This window comes from Phoxinus phoxinus (assembly GCF_949152265.1).
Source record: "Phoxinus phoxinus genome assembly, chromosome: 22".
Taxonomy (NCBI): Eukaryota; Metazoa; Chordata; class Actinopteri; order Cypriniformes; family Leuciscidae; genus Phoxinus; species Phoxinus phoxinus.
The window spans coordinates 27,992,110-28,011,400 of record NC_136897.1 but is presented as its reverse complement, the minus strand read 5'-3'; the positions used below and the strand labels follow the sequence as shown (position 1 = coordinate 28,011,400).

Here is a 19,291-nt window from a genome sequence, read left to right as displayed (position 1 = left end):
GCACACGCACTGAACATTTCAAAACCTTTTATCCTTTTATGTTCAAACCGGAGTAATAATGGAGAGACTCAAAAAGTGACAACATGTAGAAGCAACAGGACATTTCTGAATGGTTAGTTGATGAAATAATGTATCATGTTTAGTTATCTTCTAGTCATTGATTAGCATATTCGGTCATGATAATCTATAAATCATGTTCTGGGGGCGGGGTTATGTAAATTTTAGGGTTGGTGATGTCACTAATGTCGTGTAGTTCCTAACAGCCGTTTGTTGTAGTTCTTAAAAAGCGATTTCTTTAAAAGCAAATATCTCCCTTTGCTCTGAACTTTGAGCGTTGTAACTTTGCAGATGTTGTTTATGATCAAACACAACATTACACACTCACTACAGTTAGAAAACACAACATTACACACTAACTACAGTTAGAAAACACAACATTACACTAGTTAGAAAACACAACATTACACACTAACTACAGTTAGAAAACACAACATTACACACTAACTACAGTTAGACAACACAACATTACACACTAACTACAGTTAGAAAACACAACATTACACACTAACTACAGTTAGAAAACACAACATTACACACTAACTACAGTTAGAAAACACAACATTACACACTAACTACAGTTAGACAACACAACATTACACACTAACTACAGTTAGAAAACTCAAATCATAATCAACCACCCCTTTAAACAACAACAAAGCACGACTCTGGCAATAACACACCCAAAAATAAAATAAAAACTCTATAAAAATAAACATCTAGATAAAAAAAAAAGAAATATACCAATTAATACATGCAATTAAATGAATGCATGGGTCTCTCTAAGTGTAGTATTTTTGCTCACTGTTGTTTTTGGGGTCTATTTTTAACCCGTGGGCATGTAAAGATGATGTTGCAGAAGCTGCTGAAACAGGAACTCTGTCCAGAACGATCAGGCCGCTGAAGCCGGACGAGTGCATGAAACTACAACACGGAAAACAGCAGCCGCGAGAACAGCCTTCAGACTAACTGGCGAACTGAAGGTAAAAGCATATTCCAGGCACAGCCACAGCAAAACATCTTCATTACTTAATATTTAAAAAGCTAAACTTGTTTTATTTCAGCTAGTTGCTAGTTTCATTTAATTTAAAGGGGCTATATGTAAGATTTTTCAAGTATTAATCCCTTTTTGGTTACACTTTATTTTAAGGTGTCCTTGTTACAGTGTAATTATATATTTAAGTACTGAGTAATATTAATGTACTTACTATAAGGTTAGGGTAGGATTAGGATTTGGTTGAGGATTAGTTGCATGTAATTGTGCATAATTTACTGTTATTACTATGGTAAGTACATGTAACAAGGACACTGAAAAAATAAAGTGTTAGCCCCTTTTTATTGCCAATGTGTGAACCGCTTGTAAGGAACTTCCCAGACTCCCTATGTTATCTATAGCCACGTTTCCATTACCCTTCAAATTGCGCGAATTGAAAATACGCCCAATGGAAAAACTTAAATTTCGCAAAAACTCCCAATCTATCGCAAAAAAGTTTTTACACTCGCATGAGTTTTTTTTTCAGGCAATTTGAAAAAGAAATATTTTCGCAAAACTGCAATGGAAACAGTTTTTGCGCATTTACAGTCACCTGACGTAGAAGACGCGGTGTGTTTGGACAGAATACGAGTTATTAAATTCATAAAAGACAAAATAATTACGGATTATTAAAGAATTATTAAATTCATAAAAGACAAAATAATTACGGATTATTAAAGAATTATTCAATTCATAAAAGACAAAATAATTACGGATTATTAAAGAATTATTTAATTCATAAAAGACAAAGTAATTACGGATTATTAAAGAATTATTCAATTCATAAAAGACAAAATAATTACAGGAATACTGTATTCTAATCCTCAAAGAAACGCCACAATCAAGACCTCGAAGCAGAACTGAGTGAGAAACACAGAAACTCCTCATATGAAAGAATCTTTCCTTGCCATTAATGATTGGATAACACACATAAACACACACTTCCATTAATAATAATGGCCAGTGCGGTGACTGGGATATACGTAAACCTACCAAGATCCGTCGCCATGATTTTTTAAATGATTATCGCGAGAGGAAAAAATTACGGTTTAGTCGCATAACATCGGTTAATGGACACGCCGTCATTTCGCAATAGTTTTTTGTCAACATTTAGAGAGAATTTTTTTTTTAATGGAAACGCACCTTATGAAAGCATGTAGACTGATGTTTATATGAAGGACTTGAGTCGTTTTCACCGGGAAAATCAAAAGCATGTGACGTTTACACCTGAGAGACTCCGTTCAGCAGGCACGTGCAGAGGGGGGGGCTTTGGGTGCTCGAGCCCCTGCCCTTTTTCAAAATTAATCAAAAGTGCCCTTCTCAAACATATATCAATGATAATATTGTGGTCAATAAAACAAAATGCATTTGCTTATAATTTACATGACAATGTGTACAAGACTAAAGTAGCCTAAATTCACGTTTATTTTTACGTTTCTGTCAGTCTGAGGTGTCGTTGCTATAACGCGTTGCTATGGGTTGCGTCACTTGCGTCAAGTTGTGCGTGTCTTGCTTCGGTCTTGACTGACGGTCTCCATTTTCGAGGCTCTAAAACTCCGGAGTAGTGTGTGGGCGGCGGGCATAACCGTAGCAAAAGTTATGCATTTTAAAATGAAAATGTATTAGTGTACACGTAGGTATCCCACACAGTCTGCTTGGGAACCGATGCTCTCGAGCGTCTTTCAGCGAGTATGGCTCGACGGCAGAAAAAAAATAAAATAATGTTTATTACTATTATTATTTTTTATAATAAAAGGTTGTGTGTCGATTCAATAAAAAATCCACATAACACATATTTTAAAATATTAAATGGTAAATGGTAAATGGACTGCATTTATATAGCGCTTTCATAGACCCATGGCCACCAAAGCGCTTTACAATTTGCCTCTCATTCACCCATTCACTCATACATTCATACACCGACGGCGGTGTCAGCCGTGCAAGGCGCCACTCAGCTCGTCGGGAGCAGCTGGGGTTAGGTGTCTTGCTCATGGACACCTCGACACTTGGTCCAGTGGAACCGGGGATCGAACCACCAACCTTTCAGTTTGTAGACAACCTACATGAACCACTGAGCCACTGCCGCCCAATATTTTAAAATATTACTTAATTCGCTGAAGCCTGTTTGTCATGCATAATACACCGACCAATCGTCATCTGGCACAAGAAGTTCAAATATCATTGGACGGTCATTTATAAATAAATCATTTGAAAATTACATGGACAGACGAATTTACATTGAAGTGATCTGAATCTCCGTCGTTGAACTAATGGATGTTAATTGACTACAAACCAGCACCAAAAGTAGCATTAATGGTAAGTATAGTATTCAAGTCACTTGAATGTAGGCCTAGTCTATATATTGATACACCGTTTACATTATGAAACTATCATAGTTTGTTAAATGAAGCCCAGGCCTACTGTAGGCCTATTATGTGAAGTGTAGGCTGCCTGACATCAACACGCGAAATGGTGACTTTATTATTTTAACATTTTTGCACATACACATTACTATTTTTTTTTTAAAAAGAAGTCCCTAATGCGCTTTAAGCCTGCATTTATTTGATCAAAAATACAGATTTTTTTTTTTTAAATAATGGTTTTCTATTTTAATATACTTTAAAAATATAATTTATTTATGTGATGCAAAGCACATATATATTTATATATATGCCCCTTTTTATATTTGAGCCCCTGCCCCTGAGGAACTCTCTGCACGTCCCTGCCGTTCAGTGACACATGAAGTGAACGAATGCTTATACAATGTTCAGGATAATATGAGACGAGCCGTTCTGCACTGTAATGTTGATGTGTGTCATGGATCCACTCAAACTATAGTCTCACAGAGTCAGATCTATACAGTATAGTCTGTTGATACCAGATTTGCACTAAACATTGATTCCAGGTTAAATTTGACTGATCTGTTTAAAATTATGTCCACGGATGAAAAGTGGTCTAATAAAAGCTCTCATTCAGTGCAAATTCATCAGATTGCTTAGGAAAAATAAGCATCGCAGTGCGTACCTACTGTAAATGCCTTACTTCTTAAAAACTGAGATACAAGAAGGGATTTTAACATCCACACAATACACTCCACCTTAAAGCACATCAGGAGCAATAACAGTTCAGAGATGCATTATAGTGCCTTTAAAGATACAGATCAAGATTTAGATCCGCTCAAATATATCACATAATCTTCATGCAAAATCAACATATCAGCCACTCAAAGTCACCATGAGAAAAAAAAATAAGTTATGCAATATTGCAGTATTTATTCTAAATGATTTATCGGTGCACATCATCATTATTGTGTTGAATTCATGTTCCTGGTAATCTTGAATCAGAATAAGTTCCTCTTGCAGCGTCTCTTCTCTTCTCTGATAATGTGGGCGGGGCAACCTGTCACTCACATGAGATCAGCCAATAGCAAACCACAACCATCCACTCAAATCCTCACAGACACAATCAAGCCCCGCCCACATTTGTTCTTGTTCACTCACATATACGGCACAATAGTGAAGAAAAGACTAGTGCAACTTCTGTTTCACGCCCACTTTAAACCAGAGTAAAGTAAACTGGATTGAATCCGTCACCTTTATAAATAACTTTCTGTGAATAATCTTTGTACTATGGTAAATGTGAGATGTGCAGGGCTGCAGATGGACGGTTCGCTTCAGTCCCCTCCTTCTCAAAGCTGCTTATTGGGAATGCCGGTCCAGTGTTGCTCCAGACACGGGCTTCTCCGGCTCCGGCAGATGGAAAATACCCTGATAATTCCCAAAGAGAGGATTAAACAACTCAACGCATCCGTCAGCATGCCTGCATGAGCACTATGAAATGCTCATGATGTATATACTATGTGAGACGGTCACATGACCTGGAAGTAACTCAACTCGCATGGCTAGGAGGATATAGGATGCCACATTCCTGGTGAACGCAGGCGGCGAAAGTCTGGCTGATAGATATATATGGGAAATATGATATATATATATATATATATAAGGTGGAAATCATGCAAATGAGTGCAAGTCAACATCACTATATTACTGCCGCTCACTACTGAGGGTTTAGTGATTGGAACAAGCGTCTAACACGGAGTATTAATCACCATTTCTGTGGAAGTAAGCTGTGAGGATGGTGATCCCAGCCGGAGCCGGGGATTCCCAACATCCCAGTGAACAAAACATGGATAAATCTGCCTACAACAATACTGACATCTAGAGGCCACTGCATGCACACACACCAACACACACTGCTGTCATGGAAAAATGATATTCTTTATTATATAAATGTACACAGTTACACTTTAGTTTAGGGTCCAATTCTTACAAATAACTAGTTTCTTATTAGCATGCATATTACTAGGATATCGGCGGTTTATTACTTCTTATAAAGCACATATTAATGCATTATCATATTCTACATCCCTTAATCCTATAATACCTGAACTTCACAACTATCCTACTAACTATTAATAAGCATTAAATAGGAGTTTATTGAGGGAAAAGTCAGTTAATAGTCAGTTATAGTGAGAAGTGCGACCATAATTATAGAATAATAAATAATAATATAAAAATTCACAAAAACTTTAATAATATAATATAAGAATATAATTTTTAAATAATATAAATTATTGTAATTACATAAATACAATAATATGTAATACAAAAATAATTCCACATATAATTTTATAATAATATAATTATTATAAATAAATAATTTCTCCCCTTAGTGTTTTGATTAAAGTATAAATACTAAACAAATGCATGTTTTTTGGTAATACAAATATTTGTCAAAGCTTCAATTCTGTGTAGTCATATGATATTTCACAGGAATTTATTTATGGTTTTACTTTTATTAATCTTTAGTGTCTTTCCAGCAGCGAGTCCTAAAAATAAAATAATGTTCTTGACAATTAAAAAAAATATTTTTAAAGCTGAAACATGATGAGAGATGATTTATTTAAGCCATATTAATGTATGAACTATTATTGATAAGCACTAAATAGCACTTGACCTGCAGTGTGGCTAATTTTGATGCCAGCTGATTTATTTTTATTTTTAAAGAGAGTAAGTTATTTTCTAGTAAAGTAAAGTTAGAAAAGTTGTCCATGAACTTTAAACTATACAGACGACACAAATGATTCAATAACTGCAGTCCAAGTTCAGGTGTGTAATGATTATCAGTGTAAAGGTGCAGGTGTATTTAATCTAAAGGTCAAACACACACACACACACACACACACACACACACACACACACACACACACACACACACACACACACACACACACACACACACACACACACACACACACACACACACACACACACACACACACACACACACACACACACACACACACACACACACACACACACACACACACACACACACACACACACACACACACACACACACACACACACACACACACACACACACACACACACACACACACCCTGTCTGAAACTGCTGACATCATGCTTGCACTGCTAGAATGATAATGTCAGGATAATATTACAAATCAGCAGCAATAAATTAATATTTCACAACACATGCAGAAGTGATAATGAAACATAAGCATTTATGATGATCCATTATCCATGATAATGGATCATAAGACACCCATCAAAGCAACCTGTTGAATCCTGCAACTTTATCAAAAGAAATACGCTTGTGTTATAAACCCTTTGATTATAACTTGAGTATTTACACAGTGACAAGAAAAGGGACAGGATGGAAATAAAGCTGTAAAGATATAAATAAAGTTCAGTGAGGGATTGGCTGCTATCTTGATGCTAATTCACATATTTTGGTAACACTTTACAATACAAAAGCCACATTTGTTAATATTGCTAAAATTAGACAATATGAACTCACAATGAACAATACTTCTACAGCATTTATTGATTTTAGTTCATGTTAATTTAAACATTTACTACTGTTTTTTTTATGTGCAAGATTTTTGAACATTTTTAATCAAAAGTATTTATATATATACCGATATATATATATATATTTATATATATATATTATTTTATTTTTATTATTTACACACATTTAAATTCTTTATTTGAATTAAAAGATAAACATAGGGTAAAGGTGGCACCTACGCCTCCATATATAGAGGCTGCCGATCACTGCTGACACAGAACTATATCTGCTCAGTTTTTTGGCCTTGTTCTTATGTGGTCCGCAAATCTGCAGGCCTCTTACACACAACATGCACATGGCCTAAACTACCAAAAATGAGGGCAATAACTTTACAGGAGTAGCCAAAGTTATTGAAAACATTATACCATGGTTGATATTTCAACAGTTTTGAAGCATAGCAGGTGTCCATGTAAGCATCAGAAGAGCAACCAATCTCTATTATTGTAACGGCTTTGGTGTGTTCATTAATTACAACTATGTCAGGTTTATTTGGTAAGTGATGTATGGCAATTTCCAATGTAGCGCACTGTTCGTGTGGGGGGGAGAACAAGTCTGTCTTGATTTTTTCGTTAAAATGAATTGTGGTAAGGTTGACATTGTTTCTGAGCTCCTTCACTGAGAGTGCAACACTACGGTCGTGGCGCGCGATGCACAGTCCTCTATAGGCAGAGCCGCCGTTATGTGCGCGATCGTCTCTCTTTGCCGGCTGTGATGTTGCAGCTCATGTGCAGATGGAAACTATGTTGCTAAGTTGGAGTTTGTTGGTAGTACCATAATAACATATATATATATATATATGTGTGTGTGTGTGTGTGTGTAAATAACACAAATAAAATAATAATTATATATATATATTTATATATATATTATAACTTTTCTTTTGATTTACACTGTAAAATAAATACATATTATTTTAAAACAAAAATACAAAGATAGTTTTTATGTTATTCGCGTTCACTCAATGAGAAACACAAGAGCTTAAAGATTAACAATACTGTTTTTTTGCACTATATATATATATCGTTTTTTTACACTATGTGTGTGTGTGTGTAAATAATATATATATATATTATTTTATTTGTATTATTTACACACACACACACACACACACACACACACACATATATATAGTGTAAAAAAAAAATATATATATATATACTGTATATAATAATCAAAAGAAAATATATATATATATAATTTTATTTTTATTATATATGTGTGTGTGTGTGTGTGTGTGTGTGTGTGTGAGTGTGTGTAAATAATACAAATAAAATAATTATATATATATATATATATATATATATTATAACTTTTCTTGTGATTTACACTGTAAAATAAATAATTTTTATTTAAAAAATAAATACAAAGATAGTTTTTATGTTATTCGCGTTCACTCAATGAGAAACACAAGAGCTTAAAGATTAACTGGCGTGTCAAACTGGATCATACACAAATGTTACGCAGGCTAATAAACTATTATGATAAACGTCAAAGGACAGAAAGTAGCAAGTAAACAAAGTGTAGTGCATGAAAAAAAATGATAGAATCTCATAAATGCAAAAAGGGCAAAGTATCAAGCTTCACATGTCAGTGTGTGTTCAGCCGCGGAGATACATGAACCGACTACAGATTAAACTGCACCTTTCACCTCTGCCAAAACCAGCTTTTCAGGAACACTAGCGAGTGTATCCCAGTCTCACACACTCCATCAGTCAGACTGACACGGGCCCTTGTGTTGTGTGTGTGTGTGTGTGTAGCAAACGGACCTTTCTCACGCGAGCTTGTGAATGTGGGCGGATCTACAACACTCCCTGCATAAATACTCTCTCTCTGTGTGTGTGTGTGTGTGTCCGTCTCACAGCGAGCACCAGGACTGCAAACATGAGTCAAACACCACCTGTGAATCAAATGAAGGACAGGATGGAGAGAGCGGCGAAGATGAAGGATGAAGACAAGCTTTATAAGCGCGAGGGAATCCTGTACTCGTCCGTTCTCAGCCCACCGGAGACCCTGGACAAGCTAGCCGAGCTGGAGGCCAGAGAGGACGACCTCGTGCTGGTCGCGTACCCTAAATGTGGTGAGTGAAACCAGTCAGCTGAACTAGCCCTGAACTCTGGGAAGGAATGCTAGTGGAGTCGGGTTACATGTTAGTAGTTGCATAACTTTCTTTTGTCACGTTGTAAATGCCTGAATAACAGACTCACATTTTGCCTTTTAAGGGGACATATTACCCAGTTTAAAAAGTGTTGAATTTTAGTCTCTAGATCATGAATGTTGATTATTCTCCTCATATTCTCCATTGTTGCGGCTCCTCTCTTCCCAGTCTGTCAGTAACGCTCTGTTTACTTCCTGTCTCTATGAAGCCCCTCCTTCTGAAAAGCACACTGTGCTCTGATTGGTCGGCTGGAGCAGTGTGTTGTGATTGGTCGAGCGCTTCGAGTGTGTTTGGGAAATGCCGCGCCCCTTTCCATAACCGCCAGTTTAACACACTACTGACTAACTCAACCAGGCCCCGCCCCTTTATTCTGCTTATTAATTATTATAATGAGGAATATTGTGACGTGTTCGTTCCCGGAAGAAACTCGAGACTACAATGAGTTCAGAAACACTGACACTGATATAGAGAAGAACTGGAGCTTTTTAATGCTCAAACCGCAACATTACACACTGAAGGAAGATGAACATGGAAGAAAAGCACAATAGATCCTCGTTTACATGAATCCAGATCATGTGACCTGATGCTCTGGAACGCACACGTTTGCAGTTCTTGCGTAATAATGAGTGTGTTCTGCTCACGACTCGAGCTGCAGTTCTGGACACTGAACTGAGTTTACAGTAGAGCGCGTCTTTACAAACACAGAAAAATATCACATTGTAATGAATGCGACAATATACGGAATGGGGTTTTAGAAAAAATGTGCACCAAAAATGGTGGCATAATATATTTATATATATATATATAGAGATAAAAGCACAAAATCCTTGCGTAAAATCCCAAACTTTTGAACAGCGGTATAAATATAAATATATATATATATAAATAAACATATAGCTAACAGCAAAATCTAAAAAATCTAAATAGTTGAATCATATATTATATTATTATTTTACATTATTTTATGTTATTATTTTTACTTTAATATATATATTCAAGTACTTCATTTTTACAATTTATATTAATATATATATATTATACTGCCGTTCAAAAGTTTGGTAAGTTTTTTTATATTTTTAAAAGAAGTCTTTTCTGCTCACCAAGGCTGCATTTATTTGATTAAAAATACAAGAAAAACAGTAATACTGTGAAATAATATTACAAATTAAAACAAATGTTTTCTATGGGAATATATAGTAAAGTGTAATTTATTCCTGTGATCAAAGCTGAATTTTCAGCATCATTACTCCAGTCTTCAGTGTCACATGATCCTTCAGAAATCAGGATAATATGATGATCTGATCTCAAGAAACAGTTATGATTATTATCAATGTTGAAAACAGTTTTTTTTGATGAATAGAAAGTTTAAAAGAACAGCATTTATCTGAAATAGAAAGCTTTTGTAAGATGAAACACTAGCATTCAAAATGTTGGGGTCAGTAAGATTTTTTTTTTAGAAAAAAAAAAAAAAAATCAATACTTTTATTCAGAAAGGATCCATTAAATTGATCAAAAGTTACAGAAAAGACATTTATAATGTTACAAAAGATTATATTTCAAATAAATGAAATGTAACTTTTTTTATTCATCAAAGAACCCTGAAAAAAAAACATTGATAAAAATAATGATTTTCTTTATTTTTTACATCAAATCATCATATTAGAACAGCATTTATCTGAAATAAAATATTTTTTTACATAATAAATGTATTTAAATGTCACTTTTGATCAAATTAAGGCATCCTTGCGGAATAAAAGCATTAATTTAGTTTTTTTAACTTTTGCAAATCTAGCAAAATCATATTATCCTGATTTCTGAAGATCATGTGACACTGAAGACTGGAGTAATGATGCTAAAAAATTCAGCTTTGATCACAGGAATAAATTACACTTTACTGTATATTCACATAGAAAACTGCTATTTTAAATTATCATAATATTTACCAATATTACTGTTTTTTTGTTGTTGGTATTTTTAACCAAATAAATGCAGCCTTGGTCAGCAAAAGATACTTCTTTAAAATTCTATAAAATTTTTAATTATTTGAAGACACATTTACTCGCTCTTGCTTCTCTCACCGATATAAACTCGTTGTTTCTCTCCACTAAACTGGTATTCGATCTCTCGCAGGGTTTAACTGGATGGTGGCAGTGTTGAGGAAGATCGTGAACGCTTCCACTGGGAGGAATGAGAAGCCGCCTGAGAGGCCTCCGCTGGTCGAGTTCTTGCCTCCAGATGTTCAAGAGGTCAGTAACAGCACACACCATCTGGGAGTGTGCGACACGAACACACAGAAACCTCACCGCATGTGTAATGTTACGGTCTCTTTACAGAAACTGTCAGAAATGCCCACGCCGAGGCTTCTGGGAACTCATCTGCACCCGGACATCATGCCTGCCTCGTTCTTCACTAAGAAACCAAAGGTCAGAGACAACGAGTGAACTTTGAATCACGTTACAGAGGTCATGTGACACGAGATACTAACTCACTCTAGCGTTCAAACTAAAGGTTTGGGGTCAGAACAGTTTTTATACTTTTATTTAGCAATGAAGCAATAAATGATTTAAAAACATTTAGAGTGTTACAAAAGATTTCTATTTCAAATGAATGCTGTTTGTTTGAACTATTATTCTTAAAAATAATAATAATAATAATAATCCTACAAAAAAGTATCACATTTCAACAACTTTTCTCAACATTGATAATAATCATAAATGTTTCTTGAGCATCAGATCCTCATATTATACTGATTTCTGGAGGATCATGTGACACTGAAGACTGGAGTAATGATGCTGAAAATACAGCTTTTACTAAATATTTACATAGAAAATAGTCATTTATACAGCGCTTTTAACACTATAGACCGTTTCAAAGCAGCTTTACAGAGATGATAGGAAATTACAGTAACATAGATTGTTTTGGCTTTAGCTCTAGAGTAGCTATGTTAAATTGTAATGATATTTCACAATATTACTATTTTTACTGTATTTTTGATCAAATATATGATTTGGTGAGCGAAAAATCTAATCGACCGCAAACTTTCGAATGTTAGTGTACACACACACACACACACACACACACACACACACACACACACACACACACACACACACACAGTCTCTCTGTCTCTCTCACACACACACACACACACACACACACAGTCTCTCTCACACACTCACACTCACACAAACACAGTCACACACACACACACACACAAACACAGTCATACACACACACAAACACAGTTATACACACACACACACAAACACAGTCACAGTCACACACACACACACACACACACACACAGTCACACGCACAGTCACACAGTCACACACACGCACGCACGCGCACACACACACACACAGTCTCTCTCTCTCTCACACACACACACACACACACACACACACACAGTCCCCCCCCCACACACACACTTACACACACAGTCCCCCCCCCCCACACACACAGTACCCCCCCACACTAACACACACACACACACACTAACACACACACACACGCACGCACAGTCACACACACACAAACACTTCCATTGATTTTATATCGGTTATCGGATATTTATTATTTTGTCTGATATAAGCTTTTTTAACTACTGAGGTCCAGTAAAGTGTCTCCATGTAAGTGATGACATTTGTTAGCCAATATAGAACTTTTTTTTATCATAAATCAGAACAAAACAAAAAAATGCAATCCCTTTCAAAATGCATAATGCATCATATGAATTATGTGCCGTCCGGTGCAAAACTTACATAAAAAAAAAAACATTAAACACCACTTTTGTTGCTTTGGGGCTAAAGATAAAGATGGTGCAGAGTGGACTCGACCATTGCAGCCACACACACACACACACACACACACACACACACACACACACACACACACTATTTCCTCTCATCTAATCTCCTCATCGCATCATTTCCAGATCCTGGTGGTGTTCAGAAACCCAAAAGACACGCTCGTCTCATACTTCCACTTCATGAACAAAAACCCGGTTCTGCCCAGCGCGGAGCCGTGGGACAAGTTCTTCTCCGACTTCATGGCTGGTGAAGGTGGGAAAACACTCAACCACAACAAGTTCAATATTAATTGAATAAAATTATTTAGTAATAACGTCTTTTTTGCATCTCGTCTTCAGTGGCCTGGGGATCTTATTTTGATCACGCTCTCGCCTGGGAGAAACGTCTCGACGACCCAAACGTGATGATCGTGACGTATGAGGACCTGAAACAGGTGCAACAACCGAGTTCACAAGTTAAACACATATTTCTGATCATGAAGGCTGATAATTGACCCTTCGCAGGGAGTTTGATTGACAGGTGATCTGACCAATCATACTTCAGCATCCGCCATTTTGTCAGACAGAACAGTCAGGAGAGTTAGTAGATTAACACGGAGGATTTGAGCTTGAGAAGCGGAGTGTACTAACGTCTTCCCGCGGTTAAAACAACATTCCTTCTGATGTTCATTCATGTTTATTTGATGTAGGGCTGGACGATATGGCCAAAATTTATATCACGATATATTTCTTAATTTCAATCGATACGATATAATTCCGGAAGCCTCAAGAAAAACTGCCAAGAACGCCCACAATTAATGTCTGTACCTTCTAACTTCTGAAAAATTAATTTCCCAAGTCTCTGAAACCCTTCTCCTATATAATATTTTAGAAATAAAAATGGTACAAATAAATTAATGTTAATATTTTCTTTGTATTTAGCCTTCCTACAAGAAATGTGAAATCACTGTCAAATAAACATAAGTTAATAACTCAACTTATTAATATACTTTAACTTTAAGCTATAGGCTAACATAGGTTGACAAAGCAGTCAGGAGAGTTAGTAGATTAACATGGAGGATTTGAGCTTGAGAAGCGGAGTGTACTGACGTCTTTCCGCGGTTAAAACAACATTCCTTCTGATGTTCATTCATGTTTATTTGATGCTATAAATGAACTAGAAGGAAGAGATGATCGGTTCACGAGCGGCTTTAACTGAGCGATCTGACACACACGTTAAAGAGCCACAAAACGCTATTTATTGTTTAAATTTCTTTAAAAAAATGACCAAATTTGAAAGGTCAGACTTTGTTTACAGTTTTTCTCAATTGTTTACACACAATTACTGGTACTTGAGACACAATCACCACAACATGTAACTCATGCACCAACCCCCTGATCCAGTTCTGCTAAACTACAAGCACAATTCCTGCTTTACACTCAAACTGCAGCTCTAATACACACTTTTTTTCAAAACACTACACACAATTCTCTGCATTTGGCTCAATTTTCATGCAGAAAATCTCTTGTTTTCACAAGGAACACACTGCCATTCAGATATGCACACTGACTCATCACATGATCAAACACCGTCACACAGTTTTACAGTCAGCAATCAGAGCTTTAGCATAAAAGGGCAACAGGAGATCTCTTCAATGGAGCTATTTTTTTTTACTGTAACTGTATACAGTAAAGTCTTCTGTTATTTTGTATGTAGAACCACAGTATGTGCAACTTTGTGTTGGTTGGGATGTACATTGTTTTTGTGGGAAAAATCAAATATATTTGTTACCGTGTATTTGTGTGTTCATGAGTATAGAAACAATATTCTCAAATATTTTACAACACACTTATCTATGTACTGTGTGTAGTAAGTGTAACACTGAACAAAAAGGCCTAAGTCATTATGATGAATGGAGGAGAAGTGTTTTACATCGAGCACATCAGTGTTCAACTGCTTCTTATAAATGTCTTTTCATATGATGGTGTGTGTGTGTCATTTGAAATACCATTTTGAGAAGAAATAACATTGTTTTGAAATGTAAAGTTTCATTTTGCAGGAGAATCGAGGGGTTTTGCCCAGTGTGTGTGTGTTTTTTGAGTTGTGTGTAGAGTTCTGAGAATATGAGGCATGCTTTCAGAAAATGTGTGTAAACAATCGAGAAAAACTGTAATACGTTTAATATTTAAAAGTAAGCTGGTCTGTCCTGTCTGTCAGCGTGTTGTTCAGAGTCCTCTCTGCTCCGCGATGTGTTTCTCACTGTGTGTGAGCGGCATAGCTTGTCGGGCATAGCGACAGTAACTAAGGGGGGCGGGTCTTTGCGAACGGTCAATTGTTTTCTGAAACTGCAGAATAGCAGCCGGGAACGTTTGCGCCAGAACACAACACGCCGCCTCTTTTCGCTGAACCGCGGAGCGCAAGTTCATTCCCGAATTTACTGTACGTCGGGTGCAAAATAGGAATTATACGGCCCTTATTGTTACCAGTCTGAGTTTTAAACATTTCTTCTGTTCGTGCAGAACTTGTCAGAAGGAGTGAAGAAAGTCTCCGAGTTCTTCAAGCTTCCGCTGACGGATGAGCAGGTCGCCAGCATCGCCGGAGAGAGCACGTTCAGCGCTATGCTGGAAAACTCCCAGAAATCTCATGGCAATTTCGGCAACGTCTTCTTCAGAAAAGGTAAAAGATGGACTTCAGATCTAACGTAACTAACTCAGATGATTCTCCTAGTTCCTCGGGGACAGAGTAAAACATGTTTGCAGATAACAGCCGGATCATTTGATCTTTTGAGAATATGATGAGAAATGTTTGAGTTCATATCGATTATTGAGGAGAAACATCTGAGAAGTAGAGCTGGTCAACTTATACTTCAGTGATAGAACGATAGACAGAACGATAGACAGAACGATCGATAGAATGATCGATAGAACAATAGAAAGAATGATTGATAGAACGATAGAAAGAATGATTGATAGAACGATAGAAAGAATGATTGATAGATAGAAAGAATGATTGATAGAACGATAGAAAGAATGATTGATAGAACGATAGAAAGAATGATTGATAGATAGAAAGAATGATTGATAGAACGATAGAAAGAATGATTGATAGATAGAAAGAATGATTGATAGAACGATAGAAAGAATGATTGATAGAACGATAAAAAGAATGATTGATAGATAGAAAGAATGATTGATAGAACGATAGAAAGAATGATTGATAGAACAATAGAATGAACGATAGAAAGAACAATAAAGAACGATAGAATGATAGAAAGAACAATAAAGAACGATAGATAGAACAATCGAATGATAGAATGATAGAATGATAGAAAGAACGATCAATAGGACGATAGAAAGAATGATATAGAACGATCGGTAGAACGATAGATAGAACAATAGAATGATAGAACGATAGAAAGAACGATCAATAGAACGATAGAAATAATGATAGATAGAACGATCGGTAGAACGATAGAAAGAACGATAGAAAAAATTATTTGATAGAACAATAGAATGATAGAACGATAGAAAGAACGATCAATAGGACGATAGAAATAATGATAGATAGAACGATCAATAGAGCGATAGAAAGAACGATTGATAGAACGATAGAAAGAATGATTGATAGAACGATAGATAGATAGAACGATTGATAGAACGATAGAAAGAACGATTGATAGAACGATAGATAGAACGATAGAAAGAATGATAGATAGAACGATAGAAAAAACGATAGATAGAACGATAGAAAGAACGATAGAAAGAACGATAGAAAGAACGATAGAAAGAACGATAGAAAGAACAATAGATAGAACAATAGAATGATGCAATGATAGATAGAACGATGGACAGATAGATAGATGATTAACATCATGTTTACAGTTGCTGGTTATGATGAAAGGATTGCTGGTGTAATGTTCTGTTGTCCACAGGCGAGGTCGGCGACTGGAAGAATCATTTCTCCGATGTCCAGAGTAAACAGATGGATGAGCTCTTCCAAGCGAAACTATCCGGGACAAAACTCGGAGCCAGACTGAAGTATGACCTTTACTGCCAATAAACGTGAAGAAGACACGGCGCGCACCGACGGTTTCCACAGGCGTTCACGAGGGCAGCTGTTCATGAACATCTGTAATGTTTTCATGTGTTCATACATTCCATTGCTCACAATAAGCACACACAAACTCACTGTCAATAAACCTAATTTTGTAACATTTAATAAAGATGTCAACACTATTTATTCCCTTTTAAAAAATGTCTATTGCACATGTTCACCACTAGTCGGCGCAATAGTTCAATCTCACAACCCTCAATGAGTAACTCCATCAGTCCATCATGATTATAAACTGAAACATAATGCCAAATGCGGGTAATAAAATGCAACCAACCGCATAATGTGTGCATAATGTGGTGCACAGTTCAGACAGCAGGATAAATATGAATATCGCCTTTAAAGTGGTGGTGTAATGTTGTGTTTTCTAACTGTAGTTAGTGTGTAATGTTGTGTTTTCTAACTGTAGTTAGTGTGTAATGTTGTGTTTGATCATAAACAACATCTGCAAAGTTACAACGCTCAAAGTTCAGAGCAAAGGGAGATATTTGCTTTTAAAGAAATCGCTTTTTAAGAACTACAACAAACGGCTGGTAGGAACTACACGACATTCCTCCCGGGTTAGTGACATCACCAACCCTAAAATTTACATAAACCCCGCCCCCGGAACACGATTTATAGATTATCATGACAGAATATGCTAATCAATGACACATAAGCTTCATAAATCATCAACTAACCATTCAGAAATGTTGTCAACATGTTGTCACTTCTTCTTGAGTCTCTCCATCTTTTTCTGACTCCGGTTTGAACATAAAAGGCTAAAGGTTTTTGAAAATTTCTCTTGAAGCTCCGCCCCCTGTGCCGGGAGCAGCAGCTCATTTGCATTTAAAGGGACAGACACAAAACGGTGTGTTTTTGCTTACCCTCAAAAAGTGACAATTTTAACATGATATATAAAAATATCTGTGGGGTATTTTGAGCTAAAACTTCACACACACACTCTGGGGAAATCAGAGACTTATTCTATATCTTGTGAAAAGGGTTATTATACCCCCCCTTTAAAAAGAGAGCAAAAACACTTCCCATATGTTTTGTTGGTGATGTCAAAGGTTGTGTCCAGTCAAACAAATTCATGTCAATTGGTAGAAACTCGTCAAATTAAACAGATATCAACCCGAACAGGATGTGTGATCTCAAAAACGTCCTCAAAAAACAAAACAAGATAAAAAAAAGACTCCAGCTACATTAAATGGTTGCAGCAAGGATCAATATGGTTGTTTTGTAGTTTTTAAAGGGGTCGTGACATTAATATGTTCTTTGAGGTTCACTAATAAATGTTAATTTAAAAAAATTGCACAAAAAAACGCATTTATAAGCATAAAAATGATTATTTTCCACCTTCATTCTGAGCCTGTGTCTGAAATGATCAGTTTTTAAGGCTTGGCTACTTTAAGGCGTGTCAGTAAACGGCCACTGTCATGATTGGCTAATGTCATTGCATTGGAAATATTATCAACACCCAATCGCTATTGCACGCGAGTAAGTGCTAATATTTGCTTCTGACTCGACTAAGCAAACGGCATCCGTTAAGCGACTGAACGACAGTGGGCGTGGCCTATGGTGTGATGATGTGTAACTATTGGCCGATGTCTCGCTCTGGAGGCGGGCATATCCAAATGTATTTCTCTGTGTGACGTCACAAATCCTGTAGTTTCCAAACGAGCTGTTTTTGATTAAATAGATGCTTTGTTGATAATGAGGACGTTTTAAACCATGAAACTTGCAGGATGTTTTAATGGAACAAAGATCTCTTATATGTCAAAATATCAAGGCAAATTTGATTTCTCATGTCACGACCCCTTTAAAAAAAAATTGTAGGAAAGGAGATATTTAAAAATCGCAGCTGATTTCAATAGAAGTTTGTTTTCACCACAGAATTAAAACATAAAAAAAGGTAATTTCATCTTTTTATCTTACAATTAACCCCTTACATTGGCACCACGACCATTACATATTTAAAACTGTAATATCCTATACTAAACCTAAACTAATCTTGACAAACTATATATCATTTGAAAGCTTACAATCTCTAGATTACATATTTGGTGACCTATTTTCAAAATAAATTACAGAGGAGTTGTAATTTATCAATTTGCAACAAGAATATGTTCATACTCCTGAGGCGTGTTCAGACCTTTATTTTGAAATAGTGATGAACATGAAAAATCATGAAAGAATGGTAGAAACCTCAGTTTGTTTTCATGC

General features: G+C 36.1%; 1 protein-coding gene across 1 annotated transcript; it reads left to right on the top strand.

The window, feature by feature from the left end:
- The first annotated feature begins 943 nt into the window (after positions 1-943).
- Positions 944-17,195, top strand: sult6b1 (sulfotransferase family, cytosolic, 6b, member 1). The gene is made up of 8 exons (XM_079597830.1): positions 944-1,040; positions 8,889-9,104; positions 11,313-11,428; positions 11,516-11,605; positions 13,120-13,246; positions 13,333-13,427; positions 15,493-15,649; positions 16,905-17,195. The coding sequence occupies exons 2-8, from the start codon at positions 8,909-8,911 to the stop codon at positions 17,030-17,032; spliced, it is 909 nt and encodes a 302-aa protein (XP_079453956.1). The 5' UTR covers positions 944-1,040; positions 8,889-8,908; the 3' UTR covers positions 17,033-17,195.
- Positions 17,196-19,291: the final 2,096 nt, after the last annotated feature.

Excerpts from the sequence above, each read along its gene's own strand:
- sult6b1 (XM_079597830.1), top strand. The coding sequence starts at position 8,909 with ATGAGTCAAACACCACCTGTGAATCAAATGAAGGACAGGATGGAGAGA. Across the intron at positions 11,429-11,515 it reads TGCCTCCAGATGTTCAAGAG|AAACTGTCAGAAATGCCCAC; the intron begins GTCAGTAACAGC and ends GTCTCTTTACAG. Across the intron at positions 11,606-13,119 it reads TCTTCACTAAGAAACCAAAG|ATCCTGGTGGTGTTCAGAAA; the intron begins GTCAGAGACAAC and ends CATCATTTCCAG.